The 21,885-nt window shown below is 37.3% G+C and overlaps 1 protein-coding gene and 1 pseudogene across 1 annotated transcript; both read left to right on the plus strand.

Annotated features, from left to right (window-relative positions):
- The first annotated feature begins 7,485 nt into the window (after nt 1–7,485).
- On the plus strand, nt 7,486–8,285 carry LOC102119517 (olfactory receptor 10D3-like; annotated as a pseudogene).
- A 9,794-nt stretch (nt 8,286–18,079) lies between these two features.
- On the plus strand, nt 18,080–19,018 carry LOC102146337 (olfactory receptor 10D3). The gene has a single exon (XM_005580015.4). The coding sequence runs from the start codon at nt 18,080–18,082 to the stop codon at nt 19,016–19,018; it is 939 nt and encodes a 312-aa protein (XP_005580072.3).
- Nucleotides 19,019–21,885: the final 2,867 nt, after the last annotated feature.

The following is a 21,885-nucleotide window of genomic DNA, read 5'->3' on the forward strand; positions in this document are numbered from 1 at the left end:
AGCATTTCCAAGGTGAGGCTGATTTTTTCTAAATCGCTGCATTAAAAAGCAAACAAGCAACTTCCCCCCTCCTCACAAAAAAAAAAAAAAAAAAAAACTCAGAAAACTAGCTTCCCTACAACATTACCTCTCCTGTGGGAGTTAGTGTTAAAAATGTCACTTGTCAATTGCAATACAATGAAATAGCCTTGGTTGAAATTGACAAGAAAGAACAGTGAAAATATGGAGTTTTAAATGTCAAAGCTCTAAGTGGCTGCATATTCTGAGTGTGGACTTTTCTCACTTCAAAGATGCATCAGTGGAACCTGTCAATCATATTTCATTCCTCAGAGCTGGCTTTGATCAGCACATGGTGAAAAGCTCAATTAAAACCCCACAGTTAAATTGAGCAGCAGGGCCAGGGTAAGTAATTTGAGACTTTGTGTGAATTTCAAGAGGGACTGTTAACCACGACAGTCCTCATAGATTAAATTAGGTACTTGCTAATTTTTTCCGTCAGTACTTGCTATGAAGATGTATTACACCGCATGACAAACCGCCTCCCCACCATTCTGAAGCCCCAAAGTTAGAGGCACTTTAGGTTCTTAGTCAGTTTCATGATATTAGGGAGTATTTAATTACCTTAAATACCTACAAAGAAACACACACTACATACACACACACATACATGCACACACAATATAATTAATCAAGGTAACAATTTTGATAATACACCAATAGAATGAAATTTGTTGCTTTTAATTAAATATTAGAAAAATCCTTTGGGGTCCACAATAACAAACCATCTCTATCAAAATAGAAGATAAATGCTTATGTCTTTATAAGTGGATAGAAGTGGATGGGATCTTGAATGTCATGTAAAGCTTTAAAAAAAAGTATAATAAAACAACTGGACACAGAAAGACCTAACAGCATACACAAAATAACACAGAAAAAGTGAGAACAAAGTGAGGTTCTCTGCTATCCAAGGTTACTTTAAGAAACAGATTGAAATCTAATTCAGGATTTAAGTCTTCTATTGATCTTGTCTGATTTTGAATAAGGTTTTATAATTATCTTTGTATTTGTCTTATCTATTGCACACATTGCAAATTCCCCAAGAATAGGCACTGTGTGCCCTGTATATCTTCTACCACTAATCCTGTCTTTATTTCTACTGCAGTGGTTCAGCACAAGAGCCTGAGCAGAGCTGAAAGTCTATTAACTATTTTTAATATTGAGTTGGCTATCTCCTTGTAAATGATATCCTTATGTAGCCAGCCCTCAGGCCTCTGCCAGTCTCATTACTTACAGAGCTGACCCTAGCCACTCAGAAGCCAACGGTGAATAGAATTAAAGAGAAACATTTAGACTTGACTTCACAACAAAAGCTTACCTACATGCACCATAATCATATCTTATTTTTATATATGATTATTAAACAGAACTTTTGAACTAAAAGGGACTTCAGAGATCACCAATAAAAACACAGCTCTTTTAAATGAGGAAAAAAATCTACATAGCTAGATGAGTGTGCACATAAACAAGTACACTAAATTGGGAATTCTGCTTCTCATCAAGATATCTGAGGGATAAGTAGGTTTTCTCTTATTTTAACTAGCTGATATATTAATGTAGCAAACATTCATTGAGGATCTACAAAGATACTTAGCTAGGCACTATAAAAAATATGAATCAGACAGAGGCCTTTATAAAATTAACTATGCAGCAAATTATATATTACCAGTCATAAGAAAAATACCTTTAAAATTTGAAGTGGGTTCAAATGAAAAAGGTTAGTTTGATCTGGGTATATCGAGGTTGGCCTGAGGGAAAATGTGACATTCAAATTTAGCTTTATTGGCCTCTAGAATTTGAAAATTTGGGAATAGCAGTTGGTTTTAGAGAAAAAATCCAGGAGAGACTAAGGCATAGAAATAAGAAGAAAATGAAAAAAAAAATTAGTTCTTATTTATTTTTTCTTTAATTAAAGAAATCAATAACGTAGAATACTTAATATTATCTATTTATACTATTGTACTATTATACAGTATACATTATTTTTATTTTATATTATTATTATAGAATAGTACTTTATAGTGTTTATACTTATAGTATTATATATTTATATTTATTTGGTATAAATAATATTCATTTAGCCATGCTAAGACATTAGCTCTATAGTCAGGACCCAAGGAAAACAAAACAGCAAGCTCAAAATTAATTGTTAGGCTACCTTCCTGTGCTTTCCTTTCCTCTCTGCTTTTGGTTTCCATGGAGACCTTTCGAGAGAGGACCCAGTGAGTCAGCAACAGACAAAGCTAGTTCACTGAGCCCTGTGAAATTAGCAGTAAGCTTTAAGGTCAGTGAAAATGTTGCAAGTGAAATACACTGCTCAAATAATTGTCAATGTTCATTAAATTTAACTAGGCCTATTATCTTCTGCTCGAAATTCTGCTCCAGTGATTATATTTTCAGGCCCTTGATTCACACCCAGATATATGTGATAATAGAATTGATGTCACTGTCATACCTCTTGGAGAGCCACAGCAGATTTCAAACATACTGAGAGGATACAAAATGGATAAACTATTGTTCATATGCTACAAACTCAGATATAGAAAAATGTAATTTCCTTTGATTTTTTTTTAAACTGAGCTCATTTTTATTCCAAGATTTCATTTCTGTCAAGTGATAAGAAAAAATAATCTAGTTCTCTTTAAGTAAACCCAGTCAATTTTGAGTTTTCTGTCCTCATCTTCATCTTCACAGAGTTTATTCTAAGCTCTGGGACTTACACAACACCACAACATTGGTGGGGAGGAAGGTCTACTTTTCTCCTTTGATACGCCTTCCTTTGCCCTCCGATGATATGTACAACGTCTTGTGATGGCATTTGATCATCTAGAGCCATCGCCACATGTTCTGGGATTAACCTATTCCTGTTATGGTTGTTATACTGAGGTTCAACACCACTCTTCCTTGGAGAATTCTTTTACAATAATTTAAAGACCATTTTGGATTGATAGTTTTCCATCAAAATTTAATTTTATTTTCTTTAAAATTTCATTATTTAGCTAGTAAAAATATTATCCTGATAAATCAAAAAAGTCATTTTTGAAAGAACTAAGATTACAACAAGGGTAAGAAAGATGCCTCCAACGATGGCCAAATATACTTTGAATTTTAGAATCAAGTTGACATGTAAAACACAAGACTCACAAATATAAATATTTTATTATAAAACTCAGTATAAATCATTTCGTTTTAGAAATACAACATAGGCCGGGCGCGGTGGCTCAAGCCTGTAATCCCAGCACTTTGGGAGGCCGAGACGGGCGGATCACGAGGTCAGGAGATCGAGACCATCCTGGTTAACACGGTGAAACCCCGTCTCTACTAAAAAATACAAAAAACTAGCCGGCCGAGGTGGCGGACGCCTGTAGTCCCAGCTACTCGGGAGGCGGAGGCAGGAGAATGGCGTGAACCCGGGAGGCGGAGCTTGCAGTGAGCTGAGATCCGGCCACTGCACTCCAGCCTGGGTGACAGCGCGAGAGTCCGTCTCAAAAAAAAAAAAAAAAAAAAAAAAAAAAGAAATACAACATAATATGTTAGATCAAATTAATGTTCTTTATTAGAATTTTATTGGTTCTATAGTTGTTTTTTAGCATTAGTTTGTTTTTGTTTCATTACCGTAGAAATGTTGTAAACAAGAGTTTATATCTAACTTTGTGTTTGAAACAGCATACATGTAAGGAAATGAATAAGTCAGTATGATTTTTTTTTCCTTCTGTGTGTAACTGAAATCTAAATGCCAATAGTCTACATCCAGCATTTCACCTCTGGATGTATACCCAAGAGAACCGAAGACATACGGTCACAAAAAAGCTTGTACACAAATTTTCTCAACAATATTATTAATAGCCAAAAGTGGAATAAACTCATATGTCCATAAACGAATGATAAATATGTGGTATACTCATACAGTGAAATATTAGTGAATCACAAAAGGGAATGCAGAACTGATAAATGTCACAATGTGAACAAATCTTGAAAACATTATGCTAATTTAAAGAAATTAGATACAAAAGGCCTTATATTGTATGATTCTCTTTATAGGAACTGTCCAGAAAAGACAAATCAATAGAGGCAGAGTGTAGATTAGTGGGTGCCTAGGGCTAAGGGTAGGAACAGGGAGCAACTTCAGATGGGCATGGAGAATCCTTTCAAAGTAATAGAAATATTCTAAAACTGGCTTAAGGTATTGCTGCAAAACAGTAAATTTACAAAATATAATTGAATTCTACACTTTAAAAGGTTGTGTTTCTGGTATGTGGAGTATATTTCAATAATCTTGTTAAAAATTCTGATAGTTTAGTTCTCTTAAAGACATGATGTCAACCATTTTTAATAGTGCTTATTAAATAAAAATAATTAAACTAGTGTCAATTCTTCACATTTGCAGAGAATTTATATTTCAAGAAAATGTTTGCACACACAATATTTCAGTTGAAATTCATAAAATATATGTGAGAGTTAGTATCATAATCTCAATTTTGTAGGTAAAGAAATTCAGTGACCTTGAGACAGTTTAAGTAACTTGTACATTCTTATACATCAATAATTGCATGATCAAGATCTGAACCCAGAACTTATGATTCAAAATCATATGCTCTGGTTGTCATGTAGCAATCATTGGTTTGGGGAGCTATAAATCACTGAGAGTTTTAAAAATATCAGGAAGGAAAAATTTTGAAGGAAGACTATCTCTACTTTTCAGGTAAAATTTACCAGTTGAGTTAAAGTGAAAGCTCTCTGAGGTGCCTCATAGATCTTCCAGAGTGGTCCTGAGTAAAAGTTTTACCATCTGGTGTACATGAACCAATTGGTTATGTCCTGGTTAAAAGAAAATCATTAGTTTCTCCAAACTAATTAGTAAGACAATGATGCAATCTCTAAGCCTTAGGGACTCGAGACAGACCTCATTGGATCAGGCCCTGTAGTGATGCCAGTTCTGTTTAAACCTCTGATACCCACTCTTGGGAGACGCAGGAAAGCCTGCAGAAAGGACCAGAGGATCAATGGGTTTCGGGGTTTATTTGCACACACCTTGACTAGCTCAAGGATAAAGGCATAGAAAAACCACAATTCTAGGTGCCAAGACCAAGTCAGTCTGTAGAACGCTTTCTTTGTAAGGTGACCCATAAAATCATCTATAAGTGGTACCAGAAGAATAAAAAAGAATAAGCTTCTATTTGACTTGGACCAGAGCATGATATACATGAAAAATGTAAGCCTATACTTTTATTATATACTTAGCTTCTCTCTCTATCTCTCTCTTACTCTTTTCTTTTATGTTTTCCCGCCCCTCTATTTCTTCTTCTCTGCCCTTTCTGCATCTCTTTTTTATTCTCCTTTTTTCACCATATGTTCTAAGTGGGCTAGTTTCAAGTGTTTCACTGTTTTTTGTTTGTTTGTTTGTTGTTTGTTTGTTTGTTTTTTAGGGAGGAGAATCGCTTGAACCTGGGAGGCAGAGGTTGCAGGGAGTCAAGATAACACCACTGCACTCCATCCTGGGCAACAGAGCGAGATTCCCTCTCAAAAAAAAAAAAGGCGTGCTCTAAATGATCTCTTATGGTCTATTCTATCATAAAAAGTTAAAAAGTATTATTACTCACCGATGGAAAGAAGAGGAAATCGCATTGCATGAGGGTGTATGTGTGATAGATTAACCGAAAGCTAATAATCTGATTTCCTGATTTGTTACATATATTACCCCTGTTTTCACTTGAGGATTGTTTACCCTTTCTATGTTAGTAAAACTGTTTGTAGCATTAAGTCCAACTGAGTTCATGTGGCAGATTAATAAGCAGTGAATGTTTTACTCTAGGTAGGTCATGAAATTTGTCCTTTCTTAATCCCATTTGTAACCCAAAAACTCTCTAGAACCTTATGAAATATTCTATGTTTTAAGTGACTTATTTTGTACATAGATCTGAAAAAAAATTGTGTGTACATCTGTACATTGATAAATAAAATCCTACTCCAAAATTAGGTTGAATTGACATGATCATTAAAGATTGTCTAGTTCTCTTCCCGACACAGATCAGGCAAAGTACATACAATATCCCTAACTCTTTTAGTAAAGGAGAATTTGTCCCTGTTTTAAACAGAGTTTTACCAGTTTCTTTGAAATAAAAACATTAATGCTTCTGTGTAGCCAAAGATTTACAAGTAGTTATTAAAAGACCTCATAAAGAATATCATGCTAAAAATGATGGTCTACATTAGATGATAGAGTGAAAATCTATAAAGATGCTTTGGTAGGCTTGAGTGATGGATGAATACCAAAACAATGACACTATTTAATGGCCAGTCATAAATGGTATATGTAATCACCTGTTTTTTTGTAGACTTTTTTTTTTAAAAAAAAGAGACAGAGTTTCCCACAATGCATAGTAGAAACCAATATGAAGGCCTTCTTATAGTTTTACAAAAAAAAAAAGTTCAATCTCATATTATAGTGTTACCAATGTTTCTTTGAAATGTAATAGTAACATTCCTGGCTGAATAGCTGTCCAGAGTTCTGAACAACAACAGTGAAAAAGACAGGGTTAACACAAGAATTATCAGGGAGTAATTCAAAGCCAATTGGGCAAAAATATGTATAAGGAAACCCAAATTTAAAAAATAAATGATTGAACTAAGTTATCTTTGAGGCATTTTGAGTTCAGAAAATACATTAATTTTCCCCATATCTACATTTCCATAGCTCTTTTTTCTGCTTTCCCAATTATAGTATAATGAATTTGAAGTCCTTGGTTTCCAATCTGGGATCTGCCATGAACTGTATATGGGAAGTTGGATAAGTTATTTAGTTTCCATGAATCATGGCTTTTTCATCAATTATGAAATAAAAACATCAACACCGAACTTACAGGATTCCGTCAAGGCTTAACTAGAAAATGGTTATGAAAATTATATGTAAACTGTAAATGTGTCCCATCTTTTTCCTCATGTTTTCTCTATTTCCTTTTTCTTTATTTTTTTGTTTTTCTATGCCTTTCCCAGTCCTCAACACTTCTACTCTCTGTCATTTCCTCTTCTCTACCTGATGATAGTAAACGGAAATCTACTCCTACCAGTCAAATTGCCGGGATCCAGTTCTCACTCCGAGATCACACCTGTTTCTGGGGATATCTGTTGATCCTACAGTCACAATAAACATCATCTTTTCTTTAATAGGAGGTATGATTGCTGTTTCCTCATGAATCTACTGATAGCAAGAAGTAAAATTTGGCCCCTTGAAGCATCATCTTGTTGTCGTTTTCCCTCTTCCCAGGATAACATCGAACTTCTGTGGAGATAAAGAATTACACTTTGGTTACAGAGTTCATCCTGTTGGGCATCCCCCACACAGAGGGGCAGGAAACTGTGCTCTTTGTCGTGTTTGTGATCTTCTACCTCTGTACACTGCTGGGAAATCTGCTCATCCTCTTAGCTGTGATGTCTGATTCCCACCTCAACACACCTACATATTTCTTTCTTTGTAATCTCTCTGTGTTGGACATTGGTTTCTCTTCTGTGAGCACTCCAAAGATGCTGGCCAACTTGCTGTTGAGGAGCCGAGTCATCTCCCTGGTAGGTTGCATGTGCCAGGTCTTTTTTTTTTTTAACCACTTCCTAGGCAGCACTGAGTGCCTGCTTTACACGGTGATGGCCTATGATCATTTTGCCACCATCTGCTATCCACTGTGCTACACCATCATCATGAACCACCGGGTGTGTGCTCTGCTGGCAGCTGGCAGCTGGCATCTGATTTACTAGCTCCTTTCATGTGATAATTCTCACTACATTGACCTTTCAACTGCCATATTGGCGGTTCTAATGAAATGGACTATTTCTTTTGTGACGTCTTCCCTCTCATCAAACTAGCCTGTGGTGACACCATTATCATCGAGACAGTGAGCTTCACCAACATTGGCCTTGTGCCCATGACCTGCATCCTTCTCCTCTTTGCTTCCTACATCCGCAATGCCATTGCAATTCTAAAGATGCACTCTGCTGAAGGGAGACACAAGGTGGCATCCACCTGTGTTTCCCACCTCACACAGTTCTTTGGACCCTGTGCCCTCATCTATACCCAGCCATCTTTGAGTGAAGTGCTGGTAACCCCAGTACAGATCTTTGGCAATGTAGTCACCCCCATGCTGAACCCCACAATCTATACCCTGAGAAACAAAGATGTCAAAGGAGCTCTGAAAAAGCTGGCTGGGGGCCAGATTGTTTCAGAAGGAGGTCACTAGTCCATTTGTGGGTAAAGTTATTTTTTTCTCCTCATTTGTGTATTAAACTAATTTTTAAAAATATCTGTCCATGCCAGTTGTAAGGGTTTTTCTGCCACAAAAACAGCTGGAAAACAATTATCCCAGATACAAACCTGTGACATCTTTTCCATCTCACACACAAAGATCAGGAAATATGTTAGACATTGTGGGCCATATAATCTGTTGCAAATACTCAACTCTGCTGTTGAAGCATGAAAATAGCGATAGAAAATACATAAGCAAATGGGTGAGGCCATGTTCGGATGAAATTTTATTTACAAAAACAGGTGGGGGGCAGGATTTGCCCCACAGGTCGTACGTGGCTGACCCCTGTCATAGAGGCAGGTTGAATTTAAAAACCTCTTTTCAAGGGCTTGTGGATAATGTCTTAAGAGTGAACTTTAATGTGGGCTGGCTTCCACCAGGGCATATATTGAATTATCAGTCAGGAATAGGAGGTGAAGGGGTGGATATTGAAGGGCACGGAGAGCATTCCCTAAGGAGAACTCTGCAGTACTCCCAGGAGACAGTGAGAACTGCTTCTCGCAGCAGCTCCAGCTGCCTGGGACCCACACTCATGCCTGCAAATGTAATCATTCCTTGGGTCCTTACACAGAAGTGGCTTGTTTTTCTTAGGTATGAAAGTAAATGCTCACCACTCTTGCTCATAAACAGAAACCTTTTTCACCTCAGAAGTTACAGTTCTTAACATCACCCACCTCAGAAGTCCCTCAGCTTCCCTCTCCTAGTATCAAGCACGCCATGAGCATCCTGTTCATAAAACAACACAGGGCTGGCACACGGTCCTTGGAATATTCTTTTGCCAGGATTACCAAACTCTGTCACAAGATATAATTATTTAATCTCGGCTGGAAGGGTTCCTATTAAGAGTTAATCTCCTCCTGCTGTTTTTGTCTGGCTGCTCTGTGATAACAGACGTAATGTGTGACGTGTAATATGTGCACATGCGTTCTCGTGGCTTATTTGGTCGTGGGGCCAGGCCCTATGAGAGGGCTGAGAGGGCAAAAGAATGATGCCAGAATACTCCATGCCCTCTTATCTTCACAGAGAAACAAGCTCTGTTGGCAGTGATAGTTCTCTAATAGGAACTGTACACTCAGCATCACCTGCGCTGGAAGCCTGCCTAGTACTTATATAATTAAAAGGACTAACTGCGTTACTAGGGTGGAACTGTCAACTAGAGTTGGCCTTGGTCTGACATGATAGATAGATAGATAGATAGATATAAATAGTTAGATATAGATATAGATATATAGTCTTTTTTTTTCTAGCCATATTGGGCTAACTTCTCCTCTTTTACTTCCCCATGTCCCAACAAAGCCCCATGATACCAAGCCCTGCTGAGAACTAACTTACTGAGTCCTCCTGACTCAGTAGATTAGAAGAGCTCACTAGATTTGAGTTTCCTGTTTTGCCATTCCTAAATCTCTGAAATAATGTATAATATATGTTATTCCAAAGGAAAGAAGCCAAATGTTACAGAACATACAGCATAATCTCACTAACTACTGATTTTGACCTTTTCTGACAATACTGTTAGTCATCATGGGTGTTCTGGCTTCGGTAGAGGTTTGCACACCTGTTACTCTTAAATCAACATTATTTTTTCTTATTGGCCTGTTTGTATATTCGTTGCTTTCTACCCTTGCAGTTATCAGATAGAGGTTTAGAAAAAAATTACATGTCTGAATGTTAAGATCCAGTCTGGGGAAGTGACAGAAAAGAAAGAGTAAAAGAGTGACTCAAGAAAAATATTCTGTATAGGGGAAAAGTACAGAGAGGAACATGGGGCAATACCAGTGGTCACGCTGTCTTCCTACATTTGCTAATCAGCCCATTACAGGTTTTTATTGTTAGAGTCCTTTCTTTCTGTTACTTTCATCTCCAGCGGTGATGATACCATTGCCTTACATCTCTCCTCGAACACACTGTCTTGGATGAGCTTAATAGTGGAAAAATCTAAACCACCAGTGTCCAATTCTTCCCAGCTCCATACTTTTATGTGAATACCATCTTATTTCTCTTGTATATGTAATTATGAAAACTCAGTACCGTTTCATTTTTCCCCACTAACACTCTGCCCTGTCATCTTCCCTGCAGGAGGGAATGTTGTTTAACTCTAGGCCACATGCCATATGTATTATTTGGGCTGGCATCCAACAAGTCCTAGAATTATGGAACTGGAAGAGATCAATGTGTCTTATTAAAATGAGACTCAGAGCATCCATGGGTAAACACTGAAAGGAAAATCTCTACTTAGGAAGTGCTTATTATTTTTTTTTCCAAAATAACCTCAAATCTGTTCCCGTGTGTCTCATTTTCCCCATGCATCTCCATCACACTTTGATTAATGTTTCTCCCATTCCACAGGTACATGCATAGGTTACTACCTTCAGGTAACAATCTGACCTGGTTTAGGCAAAACGTTTTTTTCTTCAATTTCTTTTAGCATATTTGTGAAAGGCTGGCATTTTAAAAAATGATGTTAATAAATCAATACTAAGAGAAACAAAAAGAAAACAGAGAGACTATATAAACACAAAATCAGGTTGTCTTGTGAAGTCAGACATCATCCTCTCAGCAGTGACTGCCTTCCCATGAAAGCGCCTTCTCCAGGGAGAAAAAAAATAACACCAGTTGAAGACGTAGAAGTGTGTTAAGAAACTTTGGCCTAATAAGATAAGTATTCATGAATGTACTGGGAGTAAGACCAGCTGTCATTTTCTTTTTTTCACCTAGAAGCGGCAACATGGGATAGGAGGAATTAGTTTCCAAGCATGAAGAGCAAATTCACTTCAATACAAAGAAATGCAGAAGATAGGAAAAGGAGAAGTCATTCATTCGTTCAACAGGAATTTGTTGAGTCCACCTATGTCCCAGGCACAATCTAAATGTCATCATACCTGATGCATTGCCTTCAAGTTTGAGATAGCACCTCAAGGAAGACATCAACAAACTGGAATAGTGACATACAAAAATAAAAAAAGAACGTGATGTATGAGAGAGAGATGGTTGTGGGAAATTAGAATATTTAGATAAAGAGACGGCAGATATGACTGATTATCTCAAATCTGTAAAGGGATGCTGGATGAAAAGGGGCCCACATTCATTTGGCAGATTACAAGAGCAGAACAGGGAATGTTTTCTAGAAAACTCAAGGAGGAATGATTGAATGGAAGAAAACGATTAACCAGGCAATAGTCTGCCTTGAAAAAGTGTCATTCCTGTTCATGAAAGTGCAGGAATGGATCCTGAGTGCTGCAGAGGATATTCTGAATTCTGCAGGGCAGCATTTCCAAATCAGGGGTTTGATAACCTTCAGAAATTCAAAAAAATAATCCCAACCTTTCATATAGGTAGGGATAGCAATAGTGCACTTTTTTCCAATAGGATTCTTAAAAACAAACACACATTAAGAAAATATTTTAATACCTTTTCGTCAATATAAAAATTTTTGAGAGCCTCTGTACATGTGGTCTGAGTGAACATGTGCAGTTAAGGATATGGGGACTTTGCTCATGGTTCAGTCACTGATTTGTGGTGATTCGCAAAAATAGCAACTGCTTGTGTTAACCATTACAATTTTAAACTACTTGCCTTTTTAACCATTTATATATAATTTATACCCATTTTGGACTAATGATTAACTAGAGGAAATATTAGGAAAAATAATGTTGAGCTTAAAATGAATAAACAGGACAAATAGACTGGCATTAATTAATCATAATGCTTGGATCATGTTGCACTTAAGAAATTATATTCATTTCATCATACTCTGGTATTTCAAAAATGTTAAAATATATAGCGATAATTTCACCTGAAATTTTATTTCATTTCTGAGGATAATACCATATATCTGGTTATAAAAAATTGACAAGTGCTTACAAATAGAAGCCTGAGTCTTTCACTTTCTAACATTATTTACATTCTTTTAACTATGAAGTGCTAACATTCTAAAGACTGTGTTTTGAAAACTGGTTTTTTTCATTTGCATACCCTAACATGTCCTAAGATTTTACTCTGTATTTTAATATATATTTAGTGAACAAACCAAACATGGCATAATTCAGCATTTAAAAAATTATGTGTTCAATAAATTATGGTTTTCATAATTAATTTAAATAAATTAAATGGTATGTGTTCTTTATTGGTTGGGAATAAATATGTATCTGTTTTATATGTAATTTATATTAGTTTGTATTTTTATAATATTTAAAATAAATTTAATAATATATGTTTTAATTTATTTCAGCCAGTTTTAAAAATTATTTTCATGTAAATTTTTTTAACATATTCTGCAAATTTTAAATATGTTACAAAATTTAAAGACTATTAATGAACACATGTATTCCTTATAGCCAGTACAGGAAATAGAATATAATCTAGACATTCTTTCTGTGTATTTCTGTTAGTCCTATCCTCCCAGAAGTTAACAGCAATCTGAATTTTTGTTAAGGAAATTTCTTTCTTTTATTTATTTACCACCTATGTATGCATTCCCAAACAAGATAGTATTTAGTTTTTTTCTGGTTTTGAAATTTGTTTAAATATGCTCAAACATAATCCTTTTTTTCTTTTCAAACTTGCTTTTGAGATTCATTCACTTTGATGTATATAGCTATAATTTTACATCTTTATATATTTATTTGGTCTGTGGTTGACAGACATGTGGGTGATTTGTAATTACTGTTTTAAACATTTTTCTGCACAACACTGGGGCACCACTTCAAAAGGTTCTCTAAAAAGATGTATTTAGGAGTGGACTGCCAAAGAGATTTCCAGAATGAAATGATTATGACAAATACACTCACTCCCACAGTGGATAATATTTCATAGCACATTCTATTCTTCAACACTTTATATTGACATCCTTCTTAACATCTGTCAATCTGATGGTATGTAAATGTATATATTGCATTGTAAAATTTAGTCCCTGATTACTGGTAAAGTTAAGCATTTTCTAATATGTTTAATGACAATTTAGGTTTCCTCCTTTGGAAAATTTATGCTATTTTTAGTTCATTTTCTTTTGAGTATTTGGACTTTTATAAAATTGATTCATAGTGATTCTACATGTATTCTGGATACTAATCTTTTCTTGGTAAGGTGTCCTGCAAATATCTTCTCCTAGTTTGCAGTTTCTCTTTTCATTAGCTTTAAGCCATTTTTTAATAAAATCAATGACTTCCTTTAATGTGACTTACCAAAACTTTCTTTTATGACTAAAGATTATTGTATCTTACTTAGAAATAACATATTACCTTTAATTTTTCTTTAATTTTTTACTTTTTTTTCTCTTTTAAATCTTTAATCCTCCTGGAATTGGTTCTTGCTCATGACTGAGGTAAGAATTCAATTCCCTTCTACTTTTAAAAAACACAAGTAGCCAATTGTCCCAGGATCACTTATTTAACAGTTTATCATTCCCCCACTGTCCTACAATGCCTCTCACATGGCCCCTGGTGACTCCCACCTTCTAAGATTCATGCTTTGTGTAATCACCTGCCCTGATTTAGTGACTTGGTTCTAGTGAATAGAATGTGGTTCTAGTGAGTAGAGGTGATGAAGTATCATTTCAGAGATTAGATCACAAAAGGTGGTGCCTTCCATCTTGGGTTCACTGGCTCTATCTTACTGTCTCTTGACTTGGTTGCCTCGGGAGAAGCCAGCTCCCATGTTGTGACACAGCTCTGTGGACAGGGCCAAGTCTGCCAGTAGCCATGTGAGTAAGCTTAGAAACAGATCCTTCTCCTGTCAAACCTTCAGTGGAGACTGCAGCCCTAGCTCATGAGACTAACCTCATGAGAGACCCTGATCCAGAGGAACTGAGTTAAGGTGTGCCTGGATTTCTGAGTCACAGAAAGTGTGAGATAATAAATGTTTCTAAGCCACAAAAGTTTGGAGTAATTGGTTATGCAGTAAGCAATAGAAACGTATGCATACGACTCTTCATATTTTCTATTTTTAGTCAGTTTTCACAGATTAATAAGCATTTGATAAATTATTTTGACAAATCATTTGAATATCTTGGCAAATGTCGTGATATCTGTTTTTACCTGCTTAATCCATGTGCTCTGTCATCCTTTCATTCCTCATGTTGTTTATACACGGCTTCTCACTTTTTTCAAAAATCATTTGTAAAGAAGTACCTCTATTTTCTTAGTCTTTTCAAAGAGCCTAATTTAGCATTGCTGATCTCTTTTCTTTTCGTTTTCTCTTTTTTTTTAGGTTTTTACACATTTTTTGGGTTTTTTTGACAACTCTGTAACTGTTGTGTTACATGAAAGAGGAATAATTTCCAGATTACAAATGTCTGGACTCTCAAAGGGCAAGGTTCTTCACTCCTTTCACAGAACAGAAGGTCAAGATTAAGGAAATTTGTCTTGTTCATGGTTGTATAGGTTATTAATTAATGTTTGTTAAGTAATACTTTGATATAATTCTGGAAAATCATCAGGAGAACTATTCCTGGTTCAGGAAAGTCAACTGTGCCCATTGACAAATGTTTGTTGGAGTCCAGGAACAGAAATTTTATTTTCATATCAAAATATTAGGAACCATAGTCTGAAAAGTAGAAGAACTGTTAGTTCACTAGGGCTGCCATAACAAAACAGAATATACTAGATGACATAAACAACAGGAATTTTTTTCTTACAGTTCTGCAGATTGTAAAATTCAAGGTCAAGGTTGCAGAGGTTTTGCAGCAGGGTTTGGTTTCTGGAGCTTAGAGATGGGGCTGTCTTCTCGCTGTGTTCTCACATGGAGGGATAAAGGGAGAGAAAAAGACAGACAGAGGGAGAGAAAAAGACAGACAGAGAGAGACAGAGAGAGAGAGAGAGATCTGATGTCTCTCCTTTTACAAAGATACCAGTTCTATTGCATTAGGGCTTCACCCTTGTCTCATTTAATTTTAATCACCTTCTTAAAGGCCCTAGTTCCAATACAGTTACATGGAATGGGTGTGTTAAGAGTTTCAACATGAATTTTTGAAGGAACACAATTCAGTTCATGGCAAGAACTATGAAGAAACTGAGATTAAAATATTTAAAATTGGATATTTTAAAAAGTCTTAGATATGTGGTTGTTAGGTTGTTATTTCTCATTCCGATGATAGATCCTGAAACTGGGTAACTGGTTTCTCCATATGTCCTAAGATTGGGCTATACCATTCACCTTTTTTCTTCCTTCCCTACGTCAATCTTAAAGACAGAAAATAGAGATTTGACTCCCTCTTGTTCCTATCCAGCACTGTCACGGGGGAAACATCACCATATTCTATTTCAACTAGACAATTTACTCACTTTTAATTACTCCCTTTGCTCAACAACCTCCTTGAATAGACTCATTCAGGAATGGGGTCCCAAAGGCTCCAAGGATATTTAAATTTCCATGTCGGAGAAAACAGTGTAGCTGTCAGTGGCTTGGAAGATGTCTTTGCAGAAGACAGAGACATACACTGCTGCATGTCGTTTAGTCAGAGTTTATTTGGCTGAGAAGAAAGCTTTCCAGATCATGGGTGGAGATCTCCAACCTCTAATATGCCAAAGGAAAATTTGGGCTAAAAATCCTATACAAACAGATGATTAAATAACCATATTTTCTCTTTGTAAGTTACATAACGGCCATCTTTGCCTCTTTCTCTCCTTCCTTCCTTCCTTCCTTCCTTCCTTCCTTCCTTCCTTCCTTCCTTCCTTCCTTCGTTTCTCTCTCTCTCTTTCTTTCTTTCTTTTGACTGAGTCTTACTCTGTTGGCCAGGCTGAAGTGCAGTGGCACGATCTCAGCTCACTGCAACCTCCACCTCCCAGGTTCAAGCAATTCTCCTGCCTCAGCCTCTGGAGTAGCTGAAATTACAGGGGCCCTCACCTATTTTTTCACTCCTCTTTTATGCTTTGTGTATCCAATGGAGAGGAAAATTTGGAGTCCTCAGTTTACAAAGTGTTCTCAGAGTTCAGGATGAACAGAGCGTGGAGCTACTAGCCAGATGAATAGATGTTATTTGCTTGGTTTATCTTTGAGCCCATTGTCCTGGCCCATCAGCTCACAAACCCCATTCTTATTATTTCACTTTATAATCAGGAATTTGGACTTGATTTTATATTACTAAAGTAACAGAAACTCTAAATAAGCCTACATTTGGATACCTTCATTTGATTCTTTCTTTGATATATGACAGCCAGGACATTTTTGGAAGCAGTATAGATTATATGTAGCACTTGCCTTGGGTCTGATTGCCTTTTGGAACGTAGTGCAGAGCATCTTCTGGAGTGCAGGTGACATGACTGTAAACAGAGAAATTCTAAATATGGAGGAAATGGGCAAAAAAGAAACAGGTAGATGATCAAGTTGCTTTAGAAGACTGTGAGGAGAAATTACTATCTGATAGTACCACACAAATCCTTGCACAGGAAGAATGATATCCAATTCCTGCTCGGCATTGAGTGAGTTATCTTATTTCCTTCATCAAACATTTATTGAAAAATTACTCTGCCAGGCACTGTTCTTTGCACTGAGAATATAATTGTAAACACACAAAAAATTTACTCTCCTAGATGTTATATTTGTGTGTTTGTGGGGAGGTAGCTGGAAACATATTGGTTTTCCATTGCTTACTAAGAAGGAGGAGGAAGAACATTTTGAAAGCCTGGTGATGTACAGAGGAAAAACATGGCTAATACTGGGAAAAGATTTGACAAAGCCAGTAATGCCATGATCTATCACAGATGGATCCATCCAGATCCGGGGGAAAGACTGATGTTTAAAAAGAAAAAAAAAGAATGTAGATGCCTAGTTCCAGCATGAACTAGCTGCCTTAATTTGGGAAAGTCACCTAGCCATCCTACTGCTCAAAAGTAATCTTTTCTGTAGACCTCCTCAAAGAGTGACTGCCGGGATTAAATGAACGGAGATTATGTTGTATAAGTGTTTTGAATGCAAAGCAGTGATCAACCTTTATGATTCCCTTAAAAAACACAGACATAAAATCTAATGTTATCATTAATAATGTCTCACAACTATGATGATTCTTGAATTGTGGTTCATATCTCCAGTGATACAAAAAAAGTCCTCAAATAATCCTGACATTTCATATCCTTCTACCCTGGGAGGAGGAGTGTGTGTTTGAATGTATCCTGCCCTCCCTTTAAAAATATTTGCTCTTACATTGTAAGAATATTGTTTTGGCCGGGCGCGGTGGCTCAAGCCTGTAATCCCAGCACTTTGGGAGGCCGAGACGGGCGGATCACGAGGTCAGGAGATCGAAACCATCCTGGCTAACACGGTGAAACCCCGTCTCTATTAAGAAATACAAAAAACTAGCCGGGCGAGGTGGCGGGCGCCTGTAGTCCCAGCTACTCGGGAGGCTGAGGCCGGAGAATGGCGTGAACCCGGGAGGCGGAGCTTGCAGTGAGCTGAGATCCAGCCACTGCACTCCAGCCTGGGCGACAGAGCGAGACTCCGTCTCAAAAAAAAAAAAAAAAAAAAAAAAAAAAAAGAATATTGTTTTAATAATGGGCGTTTGTATTTCAAGTAAGTATAACAAAAATATTTGCTACAGAAACTTAGTTGGCTATGGCAGTTACATTCCAAGGATAATGCCTCGTAACTTGAATCACAAGCCTTTCCATAACTTAGAAGCAAATCACAGTCACTTAATTGACTAGTTTTATTTCTCCAGTATGTTCACTTGATTGACAGCAAGCCAAGATATTCTTCCATGTCCTCAGCCTCCTCTTTCTTCCCTAGGACTGGCTTCCATGGAGGTGAAGAACTGCTCCATAGTGACAGAGTTCATCCTTTTGGGAATCCCACACACAGAGGGGCTGGAGATGGTACTTTTTGTCTTATTCCTGCCCTTCTATGCCTGCACTCTACTGGGAAATGTGTCTATCCTTGTTGCTGTTATGTTTTCTGCTCGCCTTCACACACCTATGTATTTCTTCCTGGGAAACTTGTCTGTGTTTGACATGGGTTTCTCCTCAGTGACTTGTCCCAAAATGCTGCTCTACCTTATGGGGCTGAGTCGACTCATCTCCTACAAAGACTGTGTCTGCCAGCTCTTCTTCTTCCACTTCCTGGGGAGCATTGAGTGCTTCTTGTATACAGTGATGGCCTATGACCGCTTCACTGCCATCTGTTATCCTCTGCGATACACAGTCATCATGAACCCAAGAATCTGTGTGGCCCTGGCTGTGGGCACGTGGCTGTTAGGGTGCATTCATTCTAGTATCTTGACCTCCCTCACCTTTGCCTTACCATACTGTGGTTCCAATGAAGTGGATCACTTCTTCTGTGACATTCCAGCGCTCTTGCCCTTGGCCTGTGCTGACACATCCTTTGCCCAGAGGGTGAGCTTCACCAACGTTGGCCTCATATCTCTTGTCTGCTTTCTCCTAATTCTTTTATCCTACACTAGAATCACGATTTCTATCTTAAGTATTCGTACAACTGAGGGCCGTCGCCGTGCCTTCTCCACCTGCAGCGCTCACCTCATTGCCATCCTCTGTGCCTATGGGCCCATCATTACTGTCTACCTGCAGCCCACACCCAACCCCATGCTGGGAACCATGGTGCAAATTCTGATGAATCTGGTAGGACCAATGCTGAACCCTTTGATCTACACCTTGAGGAATGAGGAAGTAAAAACAGCCCTGAAAACAATATTGCACAAGATAGGCCATGTTCCTGAGAGTTAGTAAGAGCTCAGGGTGCTGAGCTCTGGAATTCCTTATAATAAATGGGTGCATGGCTCTGGAATTCCTTCTGCTTTGACATAGATATTTCATTCTGGAATCTTCATATGTGACAATGACTTGGAATTTTCAGCACTGTGCTGAATGGTATGGACCACTGTGCTATAATACATTATCTTTTACATATTTTATTTTATCATCTAGGTTCTGCCTCTTCACCTATCTTCAAAGTCATATAGTCTTGGTTATTGTTACCTTGCCTTTCTTCTATAGAGAATTGCCTGTCCCTGAAAGGAAGGTATTTTCCATTGTGCCTTTTTTTTTTTTTTTTGCACCACTTTTCTCAATTTACTCCCCTCATACTATTTGTGAGACAAACCTATAGGGAAAGGCAATAAAAAGAAGAAAAGAGATTTTAAACAACTGATTGAGAGAATAATATAATTTTAAAAACATATTAACTGACTAAGGACTAGAGTCAAGATGCAGTGTTTTTTGTTTTTTGTTTTTTTTTTCCTCTCCAAATGTCTGGAAAGGGAATAACTTAGAATTTGTCAGCAAGGATGTTCATCCCATGTCTGAACCCATGCCTGATTAGTCTGCCTAAAGATTTCTAGGCAGATTGGCTTAGCCCCACTGCCTAAGGAAAGTAAAAAGCGTTGTGTCTAGTATACTAGACTTGGGTCTGTTTCCGTCTTGCTACCAGCTATTAGTGTGGTAACAATTTAGTAGCTTTATCAGGTCAGGCTGATGGATTGGGCCAAATGACTTTCCAAGCCTGATTCAAGGAGACCCGAGACTCCAGTGAATTTATCCTGAGGTTTCCTTGTTAAATACAGTTAGTGAGAACTTCCTGTTTACTTATCATATGTATTAGATTTCTAGTTAAGATTCCACTGGAAAAAGTTTGCAAGTTTCTGGACTTGTTGATCTCTGTGGTATGTTGTAAGATTAAAAAGCATGATGTATATCTTTTTTTCTACCCATAACTTTAAAGGTGTTTCTACCTTTTCTTTAACACCTGAACCTCACCCTTACCTCTTGGGTATTCATTTGGGCTTGCTAGACTTGGTAAAGCTCTAAGCATCATTTCGTTTCCTGCCAAATAATTCTGCTCTTCCAAAAAAAAATTGTAAAGAAAATATGTATACTTGCATTTGGCCTCATGCAACCTCCTCCTTTTTTGATGTGCATCAAAGTTATCTACCTTGGCTCAAAAACAGCTACACAGACGCTTTGTGGAGCCACTGATTAGATGTGAAATCCCATAGAAGACAGAGACACTCAGCATTTTCCTGGATTCATAGTACTAACCACTTAGGGTACACATAATTTTACCTCTTTACCCCTCTAACCAAAATACAAGCACCATGTCATTAACATTCCAACTAGAAAGCTTCCCAATCCACTGTGATGTAATTAAAATAAATTCAGCTTCATATTCTCCTTTTACCCATTTTCAAAAACTCCTAAACATAACACTCGAATTGTAAAGTCTCTTTCCAGAATTCTCTGTATCCTTGGAACTGTCAAGTTTATAATTGTCTTAGTAGCCTCTTCACTCATTTGTGCCTCAAATTTCTGTCTTCGGTTCAGTAGTGTGAAGATTGTCATTTATAGAGCCCTAATTATTTGTCATATATTATTATAAATGCTCTATAAAACTATCTCATTTAATCTTCAAAACAATCTTTGATATTTGTGCTATTCTTCCCATTTTACTGTGAGAGGCCCAGGATATGAATGCAAGGCTTTTACACTTAAAACACTAAGAAACTCCTTCCAAAATGCTTAGAAATCTTTCCAACCAAGAAGAGAGAAGAAACCAAGAAGGAGCACTTGACTTCATCCATGCCAGCCCAAGAAGCACATCACATCCAAGATAAAGATATTTTCTCACACTCTTATGAAGAAAACGGTAACCAAGGGAGTCAATGGTGGGCTTAACTCCAGAATGTAGATGGTGGAGGCCTCAAGTGGGCAAGGCATCTCACTGTGGCAAAGGCCAGGGTGAGAAACGATTGGGCATACCAAGAGGCACACAGCAACGGAGACTCAAAAAAGAAGGGCCACGCAGAAATCAGAAGCGCCATATCTTCATGTCTTCTTCCAGTAAAAAACGGACACGAGTCATAGACGAAGGCACTGGAATCTTTGTATCACTGCGGATTGCCGGAAGGAGGAGAGACGACTGAGGATACAAAAATTGGCAAGACCTTGAAAGAAAGCTCTATCCCCAAACACCCACCGTATGCCTTCTTCTGTCACCTGTGCTCCACCCCTCTCGTTAGGAAGTTTCCTGACCAATGTAAGGAGATGGCTGTTGATTTTCAGTTATTGATTTCCCACCCGATCTGGGCAATGATCCTTGATCCAGCAGCTCACAATCCTCCCTCTGAGCCCCAATATTGATTTGCATTTAGCTTGTTGAATCCGCTTTCTTTGGATTCATAGAACATCTCAAAAGCCCTGTTATTGGCCAAGGGAAAATCTGACAGAAGATCTCAGAGCCCCTCCCTGGCCCCAAAATGGTTTCAGATGTAACTCAACATTCCAGAGGAATGGTAGTAATGGAACTACGTTTTCCCTTTTCTCTGGTATATACGTTTCTTATTAACATTATAAGACAAAGTGAACAGATAAAGACAAAACATCACATCCATTTTTAAAGGAATGCTGATCCACCATTAGAAAATCTATTTCCTATTACTGATTTAACTAAATCTGATTTTAATCACAATTTACGTAACTGTTTTGATTCCATTCTCAAATGTATAATCCTTTGAGATTTTAGTTATTTTTAAAGCTTCTTAGTAATGAATCATTAATTAGTAGCTTGCTATTACCAGAGTTAAAACACCTATTTACCA

The sequence above is a fragment of the Macaca fascicularis genome, chromosome 14 (genome assembly GCF_037993035.2).
Source record: "Macaca fascicularis isolate 582-1 chromosome 14, T2T-MFA8v1.1".
Classification (NCBI taxonomy): Eukaryota; Metazoa; Chordata; class Mammalia; order Primates; family Cercopithecidae; genus Macaca; species Macaca fascicularis.